At 35.8% G+C, this 24,091-nt stretch overlaps 1 protein-coding gene across 1 annotated transcript in view; it reads left to right on the top strand.

Annotated features, from left to right (window-relative positions):
* The first annotated feature begins 7,412 nt into the window (after positions 1 to 7,412).
* LOC123536072 (adapter molecule Crk-like) overlaps positions 7,413 to 24,091 on the top strand; it is a 47,079-nt gene continuing 30,400 nt past the window's right edge. The window contains exon 1 of the mRNA XM_045318873.2: positions 7,413 to 7,545. Within this exon, the coding sequence (XP_045174808.2) occupies positions 7,511 to 7,545 (35 nt within the window). The 5' untranslated portion in view covers positions 7,413 to 7,510. The remainder of the gene's footprint in view (positions 7,546 to 24,091) is intronic.

The raw sequence follows: 24,091 nt of genomic DNA, 5'->3' as shown, positions 1-24,091 counted from the left end.
TTTTTGTTTTCGTTTTCGCACAAGGTTCGCCAATAGGAGAGATCGCCGTGACGTCACGCATTAACACCTGTTTATCTGGTGGTGGGCTAAACAAATTTATGTTTTTTCATCGTTTGTCTATGGGATACAAATTTTTAATATTTAATAACTTTTTTGCTAATTTATGGATTTTAAAAATTCAAAAAGTTATGAAATCTTTATGATTTTCATATTTTCTTATTTAAATATTTTTTTAAAATGAAAAATCATTTTAAATGACGTATGATTTCAGTAGCGGCGTAAGGCTTGCACCAACTAGAGTTGTAACGGTTACAAGTTACTATTACGAATATAGGGGATATTGTACAATAAGCTACATTAGGAGCACTGTTCAAACTTCATGATCGAATTACTTTAAGATGTGTGTTGGCATTTATGAGCAGTGCGGATACAGATCACTTTGCAATAACTTTGTACAATTCTTGCCCATACTCATATTCGTATGTCCGTCATGCTTGCCAGAGCAATTTCTCATTCATTATTTGACATACATTTTCAAATTATCTCATGTTTTCTGACAGTGTGGTTCAAATATTTTCATCATATTCAAAACATTTTTATTATTCTTTACAGAGCGCTACTCGGGGATTGAACAGATTGAAAACCGCCGTAAGACGAGAGGTTATGTTCATGAAATGTACACCAGTCCATTCAGAGCTTCACACAGACTTCAGTCAGCATGAATAAGACTGTGTGTCTATCGCCCAACGTCAAAAACATCCTTGTTCACAATCGGTTAATATTGATTTTCTATTCAACGCGGTTTCTACTTCGATAGTAGGTGATGAATCAATGTGTGTGAAATTAAGGTATCGGTGTTGCTTAGAAATGGTAGAAAAATTAAGAATCACCCTCAGTTTCCTAGGTTAGAATTAATTTCTCCGGATTATGAGAAAGATTGTGTTGATTGTGCAAAGCCTGGATCATACTTGTCAGTGTGGAGACTAATGGCACTCGCTAACGTTCTGAATATTCCAACTGAATGTGTTTACCCGGTCATAAATGGCTACAAGCATATTGCATTCCGCGCATTTAACCAAAAGTTTCGCGCACCATTCGCCGATCCTGAAAAACACATAACCATAATGTGGACACATAAAGTGAAACCGGAACCAGATACATTCGCCGTGTCTAGGAAACAGAAGAAAAGAATTGACACCAAATCACTTTGTGGCCCTAGTCGATACGCCAAGACAAAGAGATTACACTATATCTGAATCTGTTAATGTTTCAACTGACCAAGTGCACGTGAAAACTGAAAGAACATCAAAGACTGTGTTCGCGTCACCCAACAGGCTTGAACATTTGATCATTGAAGAAACACTAAAACCTGAAAGTACGGAAGTTGAACATGAAATTTAAAACGAAACTGTGTCTAAGGAAATATCAAACTCAGACAGAAAACAGGAATCATTTTCACCAGTGTTCAGTCCAAATCTGTCAACAGTTGTGAAAGAGAATGAAACATCTTATCACAATAAATGTCGGATCTAACCACGAGGCTAAAATTGGAACATCCACCGAAAGCTCTGAAAATTCTGTTGTGACAATATGGATGAAAGTTTATTAGAACCTGAGCCCGTAGGTTTCACACAAGGAGGTCATGGTAATAAATTCATGGACATTAAAGAGACACTCAGTGTACACAAAGGACCACATAGTGTGTTAAATGAAATCCCAGTAGGCAGAAAAGACGGGTACTTCTTCTTGATAAACAACTCGGATAACGTTGAAAAACGCAAAGATGGTAAGCGCTCGACCGTATCCACGGACGATTGTGGAGCTTCCTGAACGAAAGGTCGCGCATCACTTTATTGAAATTAGTCGTTGGCGTGAAACGACACAAGAATTAACAGAAAAACAGGAAGCAAGATTCTTGAGTGATAAGGGTAAGTCACATCCTAATTTAGTGACATCGTTAGAGGGAACTAGAACTATGATAACAACACCGTCGGCCGCTGAAAAAATGTAATCAACAGAAAGGGAAACGCTTAGAACGCTCCAAAGCGTAGACTTGTGGAGTGAAAAAAGTCGGTACAGGACTGTAACATTAAGTTACAGGCATTTTGCGTGATTCGCTCCGGGCGACTATAATAAACATTTACATATTATTGAATATATGTGTATATATTTGGTACGATACTATTTTCACTTTAAACTTGTGCATATTTGTTTAACAGTTATAAAGCTAAATAATAGTTACCATTTGCATAATTCATTAAGAAGAGGATACATATTGAATAAGATTATAATGCCAACCATTAGATATAATTTTAATTTAATGCATTGTGTTCTTTTGTGACTTCTTGCATAACATGTAGACTTTATCTAGTATTTTTAACAGGTTACAGTTCAAAACATGTTTGTACTATAGTTTGTTATAATTAATTCACTGATAACTGACAGCGGCTGGTACCTGGTATGTAAAGTCTAAAACACTATCTATAACCAAGAGAATGTAACAAACTATAGAACACGTCTGTTTCGCATTGTAACCTCTTTCTCTGTGTTGCCCTTGCAGTAAGACAAAAGACACTTTAATATAAGACACAAGATCAATGTCATGCACAGAAATAGTCGACATTCGTCCAACATTGAATGCCAAAGTATTTGACATAGTCCTCATGAAAACTACTCGTCTCATGCTCATATTGACATACAAAATGTAATTAATTTTTAATTGAATGAATTATGTTTCACGGCCCATCGAACCGTCTGTCTGTCTGTAATAAACAAATGCTGAACTTTGTTTGCTATTATACATGTATCTCATATGCGAAAATAGCGAGAGAGAAAATGTCTTTCATGGTGCGCATTAAAAACAATAACTAAATCATTTTTCAATATATCATGCTTAAATATCGTACATGTGAGTCTATTAACATTATTAACGATATTGGAATAAAACATCGTAATTTATCAAATAATAAAGGAAACGCCAAGCTTCTTTTTTTTTTTTTTGCTAAATGTACCTCATGCGAAAATAGCGGAATTTTTTTTCATGGTGCGCTATGAAAACATTTAATAACTTCATAATTTTTGGATAAATCATGATTAAGTATCATATAATTATATGAGTCTGTTAACATTATATACGATATTAAAAACACATGTTGATAGTTTAGATAATAAACAAGCGCCGAGCTTTTTTTTGCTATTAAACACATATGAAAATAGCGGAAATAGACTTTTTCATGTTGCGCTTTGAAAACAATTAAAAGATAGATAGATAGGTAGATAGATGTTTATTCAGGTTAAAGCACACATATACATATACAAGTTACAAATGACATTTATAACACATTAAAACAATTTACACAAATTTAAGCTAAAATATCCAGTAGTTGGGTAACTAAAAGGTTATAGTTTCACATAAGTAAAACACATATTAACTAGTTAACTAAGATCACAATGTAATTTGTATCACAGCTAGGCATATTAATACTATGTGTACCTTAATAGTATAGAAACAAATGTTAATTAGACTAAGATAGTTCAAATTGGAAGCAACATGTATATATTATAGCAGTGTGTAGTAACCTAGGATGGCCCATGAAAGCTAGAAAGCTTATTTCCAATGGGATCCTTGGCTAAATATACTTACTATAATGAAAACATATTTAACACATCAAAGACAAAAAAAAAAGAGACTTTGGTATTTGGAAGCTATGAAACTAAAACTGTTTCTATAATATATTTGTAGATCCTGAACACAATCAATGTGACCATGTCAACAATGCACACTGTTTCTCACAGCTAAATCTAAAAGATTTTTCTTCACAGAAAGTTTGAATTGATTAAATTTAGTTAATTTCTTCAGATCGTCTGGAAGTGAATTCCAATCTTTTATTGCACTAAAACTGAAAGATATATTTTCTTTCCCAAATGATTTGGGTAGAACAAATTTAAGTTGTACAAATTATTGGCCCTTGTAGAATAAGAGTGAACAGTTCTAACAGGTACAAAAATTTCTCTCCTGTTTGAAGGGCATTTGTCGTTGACAATAGATTAGATTAGATTAGATTATAGTTCTACCATTTTAGATGCGAGTCACCGACCAGATCGGTCAGTTAGGTCACTCTCAGATACCCCAAATTTCAAACCCTCCCCAAAAGATACTTCTACTCCCAAAACAAAGGTCAAAAAACCCTCCAAAGTCAAACATAACAAAAGCGAGAGGATAACCATTCTTAATATTAACTGTAGGTCCATAAAAAATAAAATCCCAGATTTCCATCAATTAATACAACAGGTCAAACCAGATATCATCTCTTGTACGGAAGCCTGGTTGAAACCAGATATCCAAACCTCTGAAATCTTCCCCAAGGACCTAAACTTCCAGGTTTTCAGGGATGATAGAACCTCAGGCCAGGGAGGAGGTGTCCTTACTGCAATCTCCAAACACCTCATTTCTCAAGAACAACCTGAACTGAAAACCAACTGCAACCTGTCCTGGGCGAAAATTACTATCAAAGGGGCCAAGGATATATACATTGGCACATACTATAAGCCCCACGAAAATGATGAGGACTCCCTCACAGAGTTATGGTCATCCCTTTCTAAAGTACCCCAAGACAGTACAATTTGGTTACTCGGTGACTTCAATCTACCTGATATAGATTGGTCATCTGAGGCCCCCAAGTCCAAATGCAGATTCAAGGAAATGTATGAGGACTTCATTGGTAGGATAAATTCCTTTAATCTACAGCAAATGGTCAAGATCCCAACCAGAAACGAGAATATTCTGGACCTGTTCCTCACTAACTTCCCTTCCCTAGTTCAATGTACTAAAACAATCCCTTGTTTAGGTAAATCTGACCACGACATTGTTTTCCATGAAATCAACATAAAGATAGGCCGTCCCCTCCAGCCCAAAAGGTCAATAAAATGCTTTAACAAAGCAAATTGGGATGATTTCAAAAGGGACCTATCAGAGTTTGGAAAGAAATTCGCTGATTCTGACCACTCTGACCCCGCCTCAGATTGGAATCTGTTCAAAGATGAACTAAATCGACTTAGTTCTCTACACATTCCAACTAAAACTACTAAGACACGCTGCGACCTCCCATGGTTAACTCCCAAGATCCTTAGGCAAATCCGCAAGCGTGATAAAATGTACACTAAATTGAGGAAATCCAACCAATCCCCATGTAAAAGTAACACCTTCAAAGCCCTTAAATATAGCATCCAAAAACAGCTAAGGAACTCATACTGGTCTTACCTAGAATCAGTCATATTCATGGACGATTCACAACCAGGTAAAAATAAGAAATTCTATTCCTTCATAAAAAATAAGAAAACAGAAAATTGTGGTGTAGCACCTCTTAAGCATGAGGGTCTAACATATACTGACCCTGCCACCAAGGCCAATATACTAAATAGGCAATTTGAGTCGGTCTTCTCAAAACCACAACCACTCAGTTTGAAGCAACTCTGCAAAAAAGTTACTACAAACACTTCAGCACCCAACATGCCCATGATCTCCGTTACAGAAGAGGGTGTTGATAAACTCCTGCAGGGGCTCTCTCCAAACAAAGCCTCTGGCCCAGATGAACCTCACCAAGAGTTCTAAAAGAGCTACACCACGAGATAGCGCCCATCCTTACAATTATATTTAGGTCATCCCTGGAAACTGGCTGTGTCCCGCCAGATTGGAGAAGTGCAGTTGTCGCCCCTGTTTATAAGAAAGGCCCGAAATCCAAGGCCAGTAACTACAGGCCAATATCTCTCACCTGCATAGCTTCCAAATTATTGGAACACATTCTAGTCTCCAACATCATGACACATTTTGACAATAATGACCTCTTAAGCCAGTACCAGCATGGCTTCAGATCTAAGCATAGCTGTGAATCACAACTGATCAGCTTTACACAAGAAGTTTACGACAACCTTGAGCAAGGTCAACAAACAGATGTAATAGTAATGGATTTTAGTAAAGCATTCGACAAGGTTGATCACAATAAATTGATATTTAAACTTAATGAGCTGGGTGTCCACCCTCTGGTATCACAGTGGATAAAGTCATTTCTGAAGGGTCGAACCCAAAGAGTAGTTGTAGACGGCTGCACTTCTGACACCCTGCCTGTCCTGTCCGGTGTCCCTCAGGGATCCGTCCTAGGGCCCTGTCTCTTTCTGGCTTACATTAATGACCTACCAGATTCTATTAGAAGTAAGGCAAGACTGTTTGCAGATGATACCATAGTATACCTTACAGTCAAGTCCTCATCTGATGCCCAAACACTACAAAAAGATTTGTACGCCCTTGAAAAGTGGGAACAGGACTGGTCAATGGAATTCAATCCAGACAAGTGTGAGGTGCTGAGAATTACTCGCAAACGAAACCCTGTCATGTTTCCTTACACCCTGCATGACAAGGAACTGAAATCTACCGATACCGCTAAATACTTAGGTGTTACACTAACTAAAGACTTAAACTGGTCTGAACATATTAATACTATTTCCTCTAAAGCAAACAACTCTCTTAAATTCATCAAAAGAAATGTTCAGACAACAAACAAAAAGGTCAAAGAGAAAGCCTATAACACCTATGTCCGTCCACAACTCGAGTATTGCTCATCCATCTGGCACCCCTGGCAAAAGTCCCTCTCATACAAAGTCGAAAAAGTGCAAAGATCAGCTGCACGGTTTATCTTTAACGACTATAACTATACAAGCAGTGTAACCCAGATGATTAACACCCTAAACTGGCAAACTTTAGAACAACGGCGCATACAATCTTCTCTCATCTATTTTTACAAAATCCGAACAAATCATGTATGCGTCGACCATAACCATCTAACTCCGACCAGAAACCTGAACTACCTAATTCCACAGTCCCGTACTCAATACCACATGAATTCCTTCTTCCCCCGTACAATCAGACTATGGAATGGCCTTCCCCAATATGTACAGTCCAGCCCCAGCCTCAACATATTTGCTGAGCGGCTGGCCACTGTACATCTGCAGTAACTTCCTTCACTATGTTTTTTAACTTAGCACCTGTAGTAATTTTTATTCTTTGCACCTAATGAGTTTTCTCATTTTTAACACTGCCCAGACAAGCGCCTTCCAGTCATAATCGTTAATGATTGTTGGAAGTATCATGTAGATGTAGATGTAGATTTTAAATACATGTTTCAAACTAAACTGCTTATTTCTATTTTCGACATTCAACAATGACATTTTAGCCAGGCTAAGTTGAGTTATAATCAGGATTCATTGTTGGGCAGTACACCGTAGGTGTAGAATCTCTGTTTTACATATGTTTGTCGGTAACAGAATCATACCATATCAAAATAGAATATCGTCATCATTGTAGTGGGACTTAAGGCTCACCAAATTTCTTTGTGGTAGAATATTCGCGTTGGGTTTAAGTAAGGGAAGGAACTCTGGTATTCCGCCGCCATATTTGGCAGAAAAAAGTACGGAAATTATACATTTTCTTCTAGATGCCGCCTTAAGAAAAGAGAATATGGCTATGGATTTTGACCCAAACGACAAAACAAGGTAAAATCTTGGCAGCTGATTTCAAAACTTTTTTTTTTCGAAATGTTCGCACTGAAAAAGAAATGATGATGAATTTCGGATTCGTCCATGGAAGTTTCGACCATCAGAAAAGTCATAAACTAGCTATGCAGATGTAAAACAAACTTTATATAGCTATAAAACTATTTCAAAATATGTCCAAATTTAATGCATAATGAGCATCATTTCTTCCAAAATGTTATATACTCAACAGGTTATTAATAAAACCCGGCCCGGCCTGGCCCAAACCACGGAAATAGCCGATTCCGATTGTACGGAAACCACCGGAAACTTACGGACGGAAGGCTAATTACGAATGGTGATACCGCCATCTTAATCAAGGCAAATTTATGTACATGTATATTTTATTTTATTATTACAAAAGCAGAAGCAAAGTATTTAATATTGATGATACGTATGTTTGATGAAGTATTGCACTTGACATATTAAGCAAAGACCTAAAATAACAAGATATTTGAATCACAATCAAAGAAGTAATACGTTCGACAGTCGATGTGTCATTTTGTGTACCGGACAGACACGAGATAGCAGTTTGCAGGATACTTTCAACAGAAGTGGACAGGCTAGTTAATGGTGCGTCGTTATTTCACACCTAACGATGTGACACTAGGTTGTGTAGTACGGCGAAGGGGTCTATACCGCGTGCACTGGAAGTATTTATAAAATTTGGTTGCCCAACCAAGATAGCGTTTTAGCATATTAAGTATTAATTTAATAAAAATATCTTGCCTTAGGGAACATATGAATATAAACACTCTTATATTAAGGTTGTCAAAGATTTGCATTGATAAGTACACATTTTGCGAAAATTAATTTGAAATGTAAGTTTATGAAATTATTATTATAGTCCTTTTGCCTATCTCGGTTGCGCAACCAAGATAGATCGAAAATAAATGAACTTCGAAGCTATGCACTGTTTTTATACTTGCCATTTGTTTCAGGTTGTTGAAGTATTCAAATCTGAATATAAAACAAGAAATTATATCAAAAGCTAAAAAAAAATAGCCCACTTTTTACATTTTTTCATATTAAAGGGAGGCAATTACAAAATTTCATAAAAGTATCAAAGTAAACATTTCTAAAAAGGTATAAATCTATGTAATAGGTCTTTGTTCCTGAAATACAAGAAAACTGGAAAAAAATATAAAATGTTGTTCAAATGATAAATCATATAATTTAGCTTTAAACAAAACCGGGTGATATGTATGGAGATGGTACCCGGAGTTACAGTAAGTTGTAGAAATGAATGAACTGGAGTTTAAAATATGAAAGATCGGTCGCAAAGTTTCGACCCCCCCCCCCCCCCCCCCCCCCCCCCCCGAAACATGTCCGCTCAGTCTGTTCAAAACAAAACAATACCATAAAAAACGGTAAATATCTAATATGGATAAATGGGAGGGTAGTGATAGCAATGAACTTTCGTGTTTTAACAATTTACTGCTAACGTTATTTTTGTTTTTAGATTATTTAATTTTTGATTTAATTTTTGATTTCTCTTTCTTTTATATTTGAAATAATACTAGCATATCTTTTTAACACAGAATTTAAAAAAAAAACGATCTGGTCGGACTACGAACTATTTCAGCCTATGCTTATACAACTATTCACATAATGTTAACTTTTTTGTTTTTAAAATGAACATTTTAAAGCATGGATTACTAGGGCTGTCATCGATAGAAACGATATCGATGTATCAACGATATTTTTTGGTCGATCGATTATCGATTCCCATTTTCAAAAATCGATATTTTACAGAGAGAAAAAAACAACTGTCTAGATAAACACTCAGACCCTCTAAAACAACTTTTTCTGCCTGCAAAAATGTGCCGAAAGTAACGGAAGTTGTCAAAAAAGGTCATGTCTAACTTGTACCGTAGCAGTCTTTTCCCACTAGCCGGCACTACCTATATGGGTAGAAGTAAAAAGGGCTCAACTTCAGAATCTATTTGCAAAATGTTACGTTGTCCTGTCTTGAAAGGTCGCTTCGTTGTTTGTGCATGTAAAAACATAAAGTATATATAATGTTTCTACGTCAATCTTGGCTTTTTACTTGTTCGCGTATAGCTGATCACTTGCAGGGCCCACACTGGGCTGAAAAAAGTTGGAGCCACCTTTTTTCTCGGGAACGGTAGGGAGGGTGCTGGAGAGGTTTCCCTTCTCGCGGCGCGTTGAAAATTTTTGTTACTTCCCATAAGCAAATGGTGATATTCTAGCTATATAGGGGGACTTTTGAATGAAAGTGGGTATACCTCTAAAGCAAGTTTTGTATTTTAAAATGTTGTTGGATGTTTGAAGCAACCTGTCTGAAATATTTTTCCATTACAGCTTCTTTTTGTTGTGGGCCTACTATGTAAATGCATGGCCCGGGGGCTGTGTTTTTGGTGCTCTGTGCTTCCGAGAAATCTACCCTGATACAGGATTATATATGTATACATTTCAAATCCATTCCTAACTTTTAAAGACATTCAAAAAACTTGGCAAACACCTTTACTAATTACTTACTAAGACCACAGACACGGGTCCAGTGTATTTTTTTTTAATATAAAAAAATAACCCTTTTTCACACAAATATGCTTTCTATGTTAGTCAAATGAAAAAAAAAATGATGACAAAAATTCGGTGACAGTGTCGTGTATGATACTGTGACCGGATTTTTTGTCATCATTTTTTTTTTCATTTGACTAACATATAAAAACAGCCTTTTTTTTGTAAATTTGGGGAAGGGTAGCAGGTCCCTTTTGGAGGGGAAATTTACGTCGCGAGATCATTGTTTGGAGGAATATATTTGCTGAAAAGTTGTTAAAATCAGGACTGAAAATCAAAACTAATTTCATTTTTTTTGCATGGGGAATTTTTGGCCAAGGTGGGGAAAAAGTATACTTTTTAGACTGGGGAATGGGGCCGAATTTCGGCCCTAAAATCAGCATAAAAAAGGCCTGAAAAAGTACATTTGTGTGAAAAAAAAAGGATTTTTATATTAAACAAAAAATACACTGGACCCGTGCCTGTGACTAAGATACTGTCTGATGGTGGCGACAACGTTAAAAAATTCATCAAACCATTCATTATTTTGCCGATTTATTTATTAATTATTTGATCCATGGAAATTAAAGGCATCAATCGTTTAATCTACGACAACAAAACAAAAAGATTATTACCCGGTAATCGGTTGCTAATCGATTGCAAATTGCATCTTCTCGCGTGTCAAGATGTTTATTACACATTGTTATATGTAAAGTAAACGCAGACTGGGTAGTACTATTCCGAAATAAGTTAATTTTATAAGGTAAAATTATCGGAACCAGTCAACTGTTTTTAGCTCACCTGTCACAAAGTGACAAGGTGAGCTTTTGTGATCGCGCGGTGTCCGTCGTCCGTCGTCCGTCCGTGCGTCCGTGCGTCCGTAAACTTTTGCTTGTGACCACTCTAGAGGTCACATTTTTCATTGGATCTTTATGAAAGTTGGTCAGAATGTTCATCTTGATGATATCTAGGTCAAGTTCGAAACTGGGTCAGGTGCCATCAAAAACTAGGTCAGTAGGTCTAAAAATAGAAAAACCTTGTGACCTCTCTAGAGGCCATATATTTCATAAGATCTTCATGAAAATTGGTCAGAATGTTCACCTTGATGATATCTAGGTCAAGTTCGAAACTGGGTCACGTGGGTTCAAAAACTAGGTCAGTAGGTCTAAAAATAGAAAAACCTTGTGACCTCTCTAGAGCCATATTTTTCATGATATCTTTATGAATATTGGTCAGAATGTTTACCTTGATGATATCTAGGTCAGTTTCGAAACTGGGTCACGTAGGGTCAAAAACTAGGTCATTAGGTCTAAAAATAGAAAAACCTTGTGACCTCTCTAGAGGCCATATTTCTCAATGGATCTTCATGAAAATTGGTCAGAATGTTCACCTTGATGATATCTAGGTCAAGTTCGAAACTGGGTCACGTGGGATTAAAAACTAGGTCAGTAGATCTAAAAATAGAAAAACCTTGTGACCTCTCTAGAGGCCATATTTTTCATGAGATCTTCATGAATATTGGTCAGAATGTTCACCTTGATGATATCTAGGTCAAGTTCGAAACTGGTTCATGTGGGGTCAAAAACTAGGTCAGTAGATCTAAAAAATAGAAAAACCTTGTGACCTCTCTAGAGGCCATATTTCTCAATGGATCTTCATGAAAATTGGTCAGAATGTTCATCTTGATGATATCTAGGTCAAGTTCGAAACTGGGTCACGTGCGGTCAAAAACTAGGTCAGTAGGTCTAAAAATAGAAAAAACCTTGTGACCTCTCTAGAGGCCATATTTCTCAATGGATCTTCATGAAAATTGGTCAGAATGTTCACCTTGATGATATCTAGGTCAAGTTCGAAACTGGGTCACGTGGGGTTAAAAACTAGGTCAGTAGATCTAAAAATAGAAAAACCTTGTGACCTCTCTAGAGGCCATATTTTTCATGAGATCTTCATGATTATTGGTCAGAATGTTCACCTTGATGATATCTAAGTCAAGATCGAAACTGGGTCACGTGGGGTTAAAAACTAGGTCAGTAGTCTAAAAATAGAAAAAACCTTGTGACCTCTCTAGAGGCCATATTTCTCAATGGATCTTCATGAAAATTGGTGAGAATGTTCAGCTTGATGATATCTAGATCAGTTTGTAACTGGGTCATGTGCGGTCAAAAACTAGGTCAGTAGGTCGAAAAATAGAAAAACCTTGTGACCTCTAGAGGCCATATTTTTCACGAGATCTTCATGACAATTGGTGAGAATGTTCACCTTGATGATATCTAGGTCAAGTTTAAAAGTGGGTCACGTGCCTTAAAAAACTAGGCCATTAGGTCAAATAATAGAAAAACCTTGTGACCTCTCTGGAGGACATATTTTTCAATGGATCTTCATGAAAATTGGTCAGAATTTTTTATCTTGATGATATCTAGGTCACATGTGCTCAAAAACTAGGTCACTATGTCAAATAATAGAAATAATGACGTCATACTCAGTTCAACACTGGGTCATGTGGGGATAGGTGAGCGATTCAGGACCATCATGGTCCTCTTGTAGTGTTATTTCTAGAGCTCAAAAAGGGCAGGGTGCTGTCTAAAAGGGGCAGGGTGCTGCCAAAAAGGGGCATAGTGCCGTTTTAAACTGGAAAGTTACCGCAGCAGTAGTTTCTAGATGTTTATAGTTATGTATTTATTACACTTATGATTTTTGTGCACATACTTTAAAAACAGAATAAAGTGGTAAAAGATATGTTCCCAAAACCAGTAACAGAGTTTATAAAGGGTTTAACATTACTTTATATTTTTTGTCAAACCATTCATTGAAGCTTTTTTCTCAAAAAATGTTACCAAGCATGTCAACTCGTATGGATAATTATGATATAGTGGAGGGTTTTTATGTTATATGTGTCTAATAAGCTTGAAGCCAAGATCATGTTACAACATAATAAAAAGGTCAGTTTCAGGTCATATTGTAAACTTATATGTATCAAAATTTATGTCACATTAATTAGGTCTTTCATCAATATTTCATAACAGAAAAGTGCTATAAAAGTTTGTAAAAAATGTATCCAAAATGTACTATCCGGATACTGGTACACTTTCGGAATGACATGTGAAACTGGTTTTTGTTCAGTTTACTTGAATCACTAAGGTAAACCAGATATAATTCCTCAAATTATGATGATACTTATCATAAAAAATAACAGCGATATTCAGCTTTTTTGAAGGAATAATTGAAAATTTGCATGTTGTTGTTGTTGTTTGCATACGACATCGGGTGTAATGAGAATCGTGAACGGATATCTTATAACTTATTTTTCTTTCGAAATTCATTAAAATTTGTGGATTTTTTAGTAAAAATTAAGGTAGGATTAGACTGCAAAGATATATTCTTATTATACTAAACAATGGTTTAATTTAAAGCTTGCATGAAGAAATTTTACAGGGCGCTTTTCATGTGCTCGGTAATCAGCTGGCCGCTTACGGGTGATTTATTAATTGGCGCTTTTTTGACAGTACACAATCAATACTTTATCAATTAATCATAACACCTCATTGATTCTCGTTACCTGTGTGCACTCGCCGTGACGTAATTTGCTGATCTAAAAATCAGCGAGGCATGTCTACAGGATAAAGGGCGGGATTTAGCAGAAGATCAAAGGCAGTAGGGCACATTATAAGGGCAGCGTGGCGGCAATTAAAAAGGGCAGGGCGGGGCGCCCCGCTGCGTCGCTCTAGAAATAACACTATCTTGTTTTAACATAATTTCTCTGAGGTTACGATTTAGAACGTCTGAAACAAAATGGCGGTCCAAATTACGAACATTTTTTCATTTTCGCCACTCGCGATTTTTCTTCGCCACTTTCATCGCAGATTCGCCAAATGGCTCGAGTGGCGAACGACAGCGTGGGCCCTGACTTGAAGTAAAAGGTACAGAATTTAGCTAGTGCCCGTAACAATAACAATCAAAGATGGCCGAAGAGGAAGCCGTCGCCGGCTTAAATAGCGGAAAAACAGTCAAAAGGCGGAAGGAAAAGCTTTGTTTTGGTTCGTAGAAACACAGGGTGTTGCTTAAACATGCCTTTCAGTACAACAAACAAACAGTCAAACACTACAAATTTGAGGCCCATTGAAAACTTGGGCAGAAGTTAAAAAAGAAAACAAACAAAAAACAACAAAAAAAAAACGCGGTGCCAGTACCTAATCCGAATGTAAACTTGTGCAAGGTAAAAATTAAGACAGGGTATGAAACAGGCTAAAAATAAATAAAAACATTGTAAATAAATAAATTAATTAATTTAATAAATAAATAGATATCTGTGGAAGAGAAATGCAGAATTTTAGCTGTTTGAAACCCAACTCCAGTGCCTGGTATTATAGTTTACTCGGTTGTAAAGTAGGATAAATGCAAAAGAGGAGTGAAGGCACAATGAAGATCTATAAAAGATTTCATTAATTTTCATTTATTTTATTTATTTCATAGATACAAATACAACACAATCAAACAGTAATATAAAAAGTAGGCAAAAAGAAAAAAAAAGACATAACATTAACAAGAAGGTATATAGCATGCCCATAAACAAAGATATTGTAAATCTAACTTAATAATCGATGTATCGTCAATATTTGTCTTCCGATATATCGGTATCGTCGATATGCAAAAGACCCAATCAATGACAGCCCTATGGATTACAAATGTGTGCAATTCAGATGTTAAATTATTATACCCAACACAATGTCCAAGGCAATTTACCTATTAGTTTAACTTGAATAATATATCATATTTACAAGCGTTTTTATATCTCGTGCGCAAAATTTTATTTTCAATTTCTGCGCATGTGATATTATACAATAATTGCCTTTTGGTGAGGTCAATATGAGCCGCACCATGAGAAAACCAACATCCACACAGTCTGGTCAGGATCCATGCTGTTTGCTAACGGTTTCTCTAATCGCAATAGACAATGTTGGTTTTCTCATGGCGTGGCTCATATGTGGATTTATCAGCCTGATATGATAAAAGCAATATCAACCTCGGGCGAATTTATCGGCTTGATATCGCTTTAACAGGTCGATAAATCCACATATCGACCACACATAAAAGGCGACATTTGTTTTATTATTAAATCCAGCCTACTCATAAGTATAAACATTAGATACAAATGTCTGCAGCCTTAGGTCATCTTTCGTAGTTAATTGTATACGATGTCGCATTGTTTTAACGTTAACGTGTGGACGTCACAGCTGGAGGTCAATACGTGTGTTTGGCTCCGCCTTCGAGAAAATACGACTTTTTATCGTTGAACATGTGACTACATCTAGAACAATGGAAATGACTATAGATATAGATTTAATGTTAAGAACAATAATTTCATATCACATGCGCAACAACGCTATTTTGTTTTTCTGCGCATGTGATATTACATTTTCATGTCCCTATGTGAGATCGATACGTTCGTACTGATTAAAAGACGATGCGCTTATTTATACATAGGATTAAATTACTTTGTCTTGTGTTCATACATGTGTGAACCTGGCCTATTTTTCTTTTCTGCTTTTGAATGATTTGTTCTACATGCAACATTTTGAAAACATTTTTTCATCAAATATTAAACTGAAACTATCACCATCAGACTGGAAATTAACTAACTACTAAATACTAAGAAAATGAGTGCTCTCATTATATGTTCCGTAGTTATCGCCGTTTTTTCGAATGTTACTGCTGCTGATTTTGTTGAAATATGCCCATAAATACAGCGTTATGCAACCTCAAGACTATACCTATCAGAAAGTATTTTTATACAGCAAAGTCGCGACAATTTCTAAGTGCTTACTAGTAAAGCCTCCTTAATTCTGTTTTCATTATTTGGTAAGTAATAGCCTTTTTTAATGTTAAATAAATCATTTCATTAATTTTTCGGTATAATAAAATAAGTAATGTATTCCTGAGATGGTGATCCCCCGATATAACTCTATCCGTGACTAATATTTCTCAATGCGACCATTGTAAGTTACTGTAGAGAAAGAGTTTAGTATTTAAACTGTAAATGTACAATACAATGTTGACGAAAATGGGCTTAAAATCCTAAAAGGCCTCAACAGGAAATAATTCTTCCCGGCTAATTCTGACTTTTAAATTGGTCGGGACTTTGATATGCACAGTCCAAATTTTCCCAGCACCGCAGCATGAAAATGAACCTGGTAGTCATTTTATAATTTTATTTCATTCAAAAACATTTCAGGAACATTTTTAGAAAATAAAAGATACATACTGAGTGGCGAACGATCAATAAAGTGTTTAATAAGAAGTACTATTTTATGTTTTTCATTACGCCGCTTCTGTGTGTAACATGTATTCAGGTATACACGCGTAACAATAAAGATAGGAAAGAAATCGAAAATGGCTAACAAAATAAGAATATAATTAAAACGAAGTTTATGCTGTTGTAAACTTGTTTTGGTGATTAACTTATTTTTCCCTTAGATACAAGCATTTGTATGTAAAAATTGAGTGTGCAATAGCTGCGCGTGAAAATAGGGTAGGAGAAAATTAAGACAATACCGCGAAAACGAAGAAGGAGACCCCTGTTTATCAGTTTTCGCTCATATTACAATTCATTTTTTTTATCATAATTGTATTTGTGGAAAAAAAGAACACACTACTTAGTCGTTCCGTTTGAAAACATACAGGTTTCAATGGGCCTGTTATACCAAATGAAACATAATTACTTTTTGGATATAATGGACAACCCCCCCCCCCCCCCCCCCCCCCCCCCCCCCCCCCAAAAAAAAAAAAAAAAAAAAAAATTAATCTCCTTAAAAACAGAAACGTCACAACTACATGTATATATATTTAGGGTTGAGCTAAAATGTGATTTCTCGACGCGATTTGCGTAAGAAGTACGAACTTTACCTTTTCAATACAATGTAATATCGGGTGAAGATCAACTTTTACTATTATTTAAACAAGTTATGAAGGATGCAACTTGTTTTTGGAAAATCCCGCTCATTACACTTTCTTTACCATAAAGCTGAAAAAAAATATGTAAGGTTAAAACTTTTCCGAGATGCTTTATGGATTTGGCCACACATGGGCAGTTTAACAAACCATTTTAGCCGGAGAATTACACTCAGATCATTCGTAAAAAACTGCAAACTATCGTACAATTACTCTGTATATAAAAAGCATCAGTTAAATTTGCATAGTTACGATAGGTTTGGTTCTACCAATGAAAAACTCACAAAACGTAGGGTCTCAGAATGCGACAGCATTAAAGCTGTTCAATATAGATACAAGTACAGTTCACTTCCGGTGTGGTCACGTGACCATAGTAAAGTAAGCAATGTTGGAGTAAATCGTCTGCAGTACACTGTGATATTGATAAATTTACAAAAAAAAATCTTAATGAAGAAATTTGTGAGATTTGAAGAAACAACGTCCATTTAAAGTTTTATTTTGCTTTTTCCAGACTTATTTGTAAATTATGATTAGCGGGCTCAAACGATTCTTCTGTTGTTATGTATCAGAAATGCCGAGCACTAGCAAACTGACTGAAAGGACATTCTGTATACAATAATATATCAAATCAACCTAAATAAATTGCAAAGTTTTGCAAGATATGTCTAACCTTTGAAGTTTAATCTTGAAGTATCTAAATGCTTAATCTGAAAGTGTACAGCATTGGTAAATATCCAAACGAACCTTAACAAGTTTTTACTTGGTCTTTTTTCACGGAACAGTGTGAATCGTTCTATATATTGAGTGCAGTTAAATAGTAATTTTGTTCCCATTCAAAAGATTTCTTTTTCGCGTCGAGTTTTGGTTCACCAACTAATGTCAAATACACTCGATGACTGCTTCCTGGAAACTAACCAGTACTCGCACCGAAAGAAGGGACTGTTGGAGTCACGGTCAAAATCCGCTGACAGGATTCGAACCCGCGACCTCCGGATTACGAGACATCTGTACAAAAATGAAAAAAAGGTAAAATTTGTATCACGATTCTACTCTATATAGTTTTGAACTATTTTGAATATAACTGAAGTAAGTTAGATTATTCAGAGATTACTTGCAAACTTGAAAAAAATTAAAATAAAAAAGATGTTAAAACATTATAGCAACCTGGCGAATATGAAATCGAATATCGAAAGTGCAACATTCTCGCATACCAGAGTTCTACCGTGGTTCCCCGGATGAACTTTTTGACGAACATCTGATGGATGAGAATGAAGTGCAAAGACTATGCCACAAACTGCAATGTACCACAATAAATTCAATGTGTGACTTTCATCGTACGTCAATTCAGTTGACTAAGTTCAAGAGATACTCAGAATACTGCGTGAACAAACCTATCTCAGTATTTGTTTCTATAGATTTATACAGGAATATTTTAAAAATATGGGGTACCGTGTGTAAAACTTTTCAATATTCAACGCTGCATTCTCCATGCGTAATCGGGATCCCGACCTAATTTAAATTTTTCACATGACCCTAAACGTTTTATGGTCTTTGAGATTTTTTAAAAACTTTTTAATAAAAAGTTTTAAAAAAAACTGCTCATTCTATTCTTTAGAAATTGTCAGTGATATTAGGAATATAAAAATAATTTCTGTAAAGTCTCATTGAACAAAAAAGTATAAAAAAAACCTACCTATTTACTACCTATTTTAGGCATGTTACTGGACACAAAGAATTATTTAGGCTTTAGGAATGCACAGGTGAAACAAAAACTCTTTGAGGCCCGAGAGGAATTCCTTTCTTCAAAATATAACACCTTTTTGGACAAAACGTGATTATAAAGTATTATATAACGATACAAACTTTCGGGAACTAATTAGAAGGCTCGTCAAAACAACGCTGTGTATAACGATTCCTGTGTACAAGTTTACAAATTATATTAAGACGTTTTTGCAAGAACACGCAGTCTTTTAACCCATTCATCAAAGAAGTTCCTCGCGGGCTTCATAAAGTTCAGTGTTTTTTACTAAACTCTAAATATGCAAGTTGATATCGACACGATATCATTCGTAATTATATTAGCCTTCCGTCCGTAAGTTTCCGGTGGTTTCCGTACAATCGGAATCGGCTATTTCCGTGGTTTGGGCCGGGCCGGGCCGGGTTTTATTAATAACCTACTCAACATCACTAATCTCGCTAGATCTATCGTCGCACCACGTAATTTTACGCACACCTATTTCGACGCCATTTTTGTTTTGACCTCGTTCTCGATTAACTTGGGGTTTCCGATGACGTAGTTACTCGGTGTAATGACAGAAAACATCATGGTTAATTTTACCGATAAAAAGGTTGGAAAGTTCAGGAATTTGAAGATATTTATCAACTTACATTTACCCCATACATGATTTTTAGCTCATCTGATTTTTTGAAAAAAAATGATGAGTTATTGTCATCACTTGAGCGGTTGTCGGCGTCGGCGTCGGTGTCGGCGTCGGCGTCTGCGTCGGCGTTGCCTGGTTAAGTTTTATGTTTAGGTCAGCTTTTCTCCTAAACTATCAAAGCTATTGCTTTGAAACTTGGAATACTTGTTCACCATCATAAGCTGACCCTGTATAGCAAGAAACATAACTCCATCTTGCTTTTTGCAAGATTTATGGCCCCTTTTGTACTTAGAAAATATCAGATTTCTTGGTTAAGTTTTATGTTTAGGTCAACTTTTCTCCTAAACTATCAAAGCTTTTGCTTTGAAACTTGGAATACTTGTTCACCATCATAAGCAGACCCTGTACATCAAGAAACATAACTCCATCTTGCTTTTTGCAAGAATTATTGCCCCTTTTGGACTTAGAAAATCAGTTTTCTTGGTTAAGTTTTATGTTTAGGTCAGCTTTTATCCTAAACTATCAAAGCTATTCCTTTAAAACTTGCAACACTTGTTCACCATCATAAGCTGACCCTGTACAGCAAGAAACATAACTCCATCCTGCTTTTTGCAAGATTTATGGCCCCTTTTGGACTTAGAAAATATCAGATTTCTTGGTTAAGTTTTATGTTTAGGTCAACTTTTTCTCTTAAACTATCAAAGCTATTGCTTTAAAACTTGCAACTCTTGTTCACCATCATAAGCTGACCCTGTACAGCAAGCAACATAACTCCATCCTTTTTGCAATAATTATTGCCCCTTTTGGACTTAGAAAAATGGTTGAATATTATGTTTAAGTCAACTTTTCTCATAAACTATCAAAGCTATTGCTTTAAAACTTGCAACAGTTTTTCACCATCATAAGTGGACACTGTACATCAAGAAACATAACTCTATCCTGCTTTTTGCAAGAGTGATGGCCCTTTTTAGACTTAGAAAATCATGGGTAGGACAATATTTCTATTACACAAAAAAAATCAGATGAGCGTCAGCACCCGCAAGGCGGTGCTCTTGTTAATGTTTCTACTAATGCAAATTTTCATCCATTTTAAAAACGTCCCTGTGGAAGCTTAGATTAAAAAACTTACGGGAAATTTTGTTGTACGTCTGCAGCCGACTTTGGTGCTATCAAGGTCACATCACTGCCACGTGACATATGTAATCGCACTTTTTTATGCACTGTTTTGGAAGGTGTACGCATTATATATCAATGTGATCATTACTACACACTTCGTTTTTTTTTCTCTTTTCAACTAGGCTGCGAACACTGGGTTCATCTAAAGTTTTGTATAAAACAAAATGTGCCAAATTCCTCTGTAAACACTGCAGTCCAGAAAAATGAAAGAAAAAACATCAGGCAGTGTGTATTAAAAAAGCAAAGTGATTATTTATGTTCTTAGCCCCTTATGTTGATGAATGTTTAAATGTTTTCCCATTTATTAATATCATTTGGCCTTTAATATTGATTATCTACTTGCATCTGCTTTTATGTCAAGTTTTATTGCAGCATCCATGACAGTTATGGTGTAGCGCATTACTTACAATGATTGCACAAATATTTAAGCCAATCAAAAGCTTCGTAACAAGTATCATGTAAGATGCGTCGAAATAGGTGTGTTAGAAAAAGTATGGCCGATCACAATAGTTGTTGTTTACCATTTGATTTCTGGCAGTCAGTTGTTTAGAATAAGATGTTATTGGTATGATTCAATGCATAAAAGGTTAGTGTACATGCAATATCTAATAGAATCAAGTATGTTACTGAATGAAAAAGCGCGGCCATGCTGCTTGTTATGTGCGTCGAAACTGGTGAGTCTGGGATATACATATCGTCGCACCACGTAATTTTACGCACACCTATTTCGATGCCATTTTTGTTTTGACCTCGTTCTTGACTAACTTGGGGTTTCCAATGACGTAGTTACTCGGTGTAATGACAGAAAACATCATGGTTAATTTTACCATTAAAAAAGTTGGAAAGTTCAGGATTTGAAGATATTTATCAACTTACATTTACCCTATACATGATTTTTAATGTTTCTACTAATGCAAATTTTCATCCATTTTAAAAACGCCCCTATGGAAGCTTAGATTAAAAAAGTTACTGGAAATTTTGTTGTACGTCTGCAGCCGACTTTGGTGCTATCAAGGTCACATCACTGCCATGTGACATATGTAGTCGCACTATTTTATGTACTGTTTTGGAATGTGTACGCATTATATATCAATGCGATCATTACTACTCACTTCATTTTTTTTCTCTTGTCAACTAGGCTGCGAACACTGGGTTCATCTAAAGTTTTGTATAAAACAAAATGTGCCCAACTTCTCAGTAAACACTGCAGTCCAGAAAAATGAAAGAAAAAACATCAGACAGTGTGTATTAAAAAAGCAGAGAGATTATTTATGTTCTTAGCCCCTTATGTTCATGAATGTTTAAATGTTTTCAGATTTATTTATATCATTTGGCCTTAATATTGATTATCTACTTGCATCTGCTTTTGTGTCAAGTTTTATTGCAGCGTCCATGACAGTTATGGTGTAGCACATTACTTACAGTGATTGCACAAATATTTAAGCCAATCAAAAGCTTCGTAACAAGTATCATGTAAGATGCGTCGAAATAGATGTGTTAGAAAAAAGTATGGCCGACCACACTAGTTGGATCCGGGTCTCAAGTCCGTATCTGACTGTCATTAAGACAAGAGAATGTTGAAACAAATTTTACGTTTTTGATATAAATTGAAGGGGTGAGTTATGTCAATTTCTGTATTTACTTTATAAATAATTTATATAATATTTCTAACCGTAGACATCGATCTCGAAGAGTCAATGGTTATGAAGTTTGAGCACACAGCGCTTGCTCCTTCCCTTATCATGTTACTCAAACTCCTGATGGAAAACAACTTGTTGTCAACATCTTCGTAAGGGGAGTGCTGGTCTAGTGGTTAAGATGTCGGTCCTTTCATAGTTTCAAGCCCCACTGAGGTCACGGCCGCATCTTCTCATATATGACACTAGTAGACTTGCTTTTTCAGGAAGCGGACTCGAGTGTTGGTCAAATAAATGTGAAGCTTTTATCACAATCGAGCTCAAATAAATTTGTTTTAAAAACACCTTAGTATATTATGAAAAAAATCAATTACATGTTTCCCTCAGTTGTTTATAAATTTACGGTACTGGTAAGATGCGTATCGTAAACAATAAACCCGTTAAGTGCCTCATTTTTTTTTACACGCATAATTATGACCCTGACATTTTGATTTATGGTCAATCAAGAATCAAGAGCAGCCGCTTTTACCATACCCGGATAGTAACACAACAGAGTAAAAAAACCATTCATCACTATTTTCTTATTATCTTTAGAAATAAAGTTTAGGTTTTATGTTCTACAACAGACAGGCATTTCCCACCACAATTTTAAAGAAACCCGCATCATCACTAATTTCGCGGTATTTGAGTTGCGCCACCTATGTGGTGTTTACTGGGGAAGTTCGTGACCTATTTTACTCATGCTGGCGAAAAATGTTCCTACCTGCAATTACATTGCTAAATATCTGTCAATATTTATTAAAATCGTATTTTTCACGTATCTGTTGCAAAAATCCATGAATTAAGCAAATATCTGCAATGTTTATAAGTTCGTCTACCAGCTGATCGGCATTTGTCCTCATTAATTATGCAAATTAAGTCCCGCCTATAGGTTAGAGGACACAAAATTTTATGTAACATCCCCCAGCTACACAAAAATGAATGAAATATTGGTATCGGGCGAAACATCAAAACGTCTTAACTCGACGGATTTAATGGGGGAAGAAGGGATGGGGGCCCCTCAAAATACACCCATGATACTGGGCAGTGAATTTTAACATGTTAGATAACTATCAAATAGAAAATATTAAGTAATAGTACGATTCTTAGGCTCCGCTACATTATGACCACGCCCGCAAACTTGTGATTTACTTGCAAAATATCTGGTGTGTCCGCTGCCCAGAGGAGAATATTTTCGATAGTGCCAATATAAACAGATAATATAAAACTTTTAAGTTGGCGTTTAATGACTTTTGAGTGTTCCTGTTAGTTTGACTTAGATAGCTTTTCAATGTTTGAATTATATGTAGTGTTTTTTAACCTATGATAGTTTGATTGACACAATTGTTGACCTATACCGCGACATTAGTGATGTGACGTCACATGATAACAATGGCTGACTATTGTTGTTCGATGTACACATGGATGTTTCTTGAATGATACCTTATTCATTTTCACACAGTTATTGATGCATATGACATGAAATATTGTGATAAAGACAAGAAATACACTGATGTGTTGTTTCTTGTTTAATGTTGTTACATCGAATGTCAAGTACCGCGACATTACAGGCATTCACACCCCAACCACCACATGAAAACAAGAAAAAATCAAAAAAAGAAGTGCGAGTGTGAACAAGTGGTTTCATTATGTAGAGGCAACAAAAATATAGCCAGAACTGTGTTAACTTGTTGCTGTCACTGTATTGACTAACACAAAGTTAACAGTTTTTTAACTACATTTCATTTGTCGCCGAAACCATTGCGTGATGTCATAGGTTAATGTATATTCCTGCTGCAGAGTTAA

This window comes from Mercenaria mercenaria, chromosome 17, assembly GCF_021730395.1.
Source record: "Mercenaria mercenaria strain notata chromosome 17, MADL_Memer_1, whole genome shotgun sequence".
Lineage (NCBI taxonomy): Eukaryota > Metazoa > Mollusca > Bivalvia > Venerida > Veneridae > Mercenaria > Mercenaria mercenaria.
Note: the sequence above shows the minus strand (reverse complement) of the source record. Positions and strands in the feature narration are given on the sequence as shown.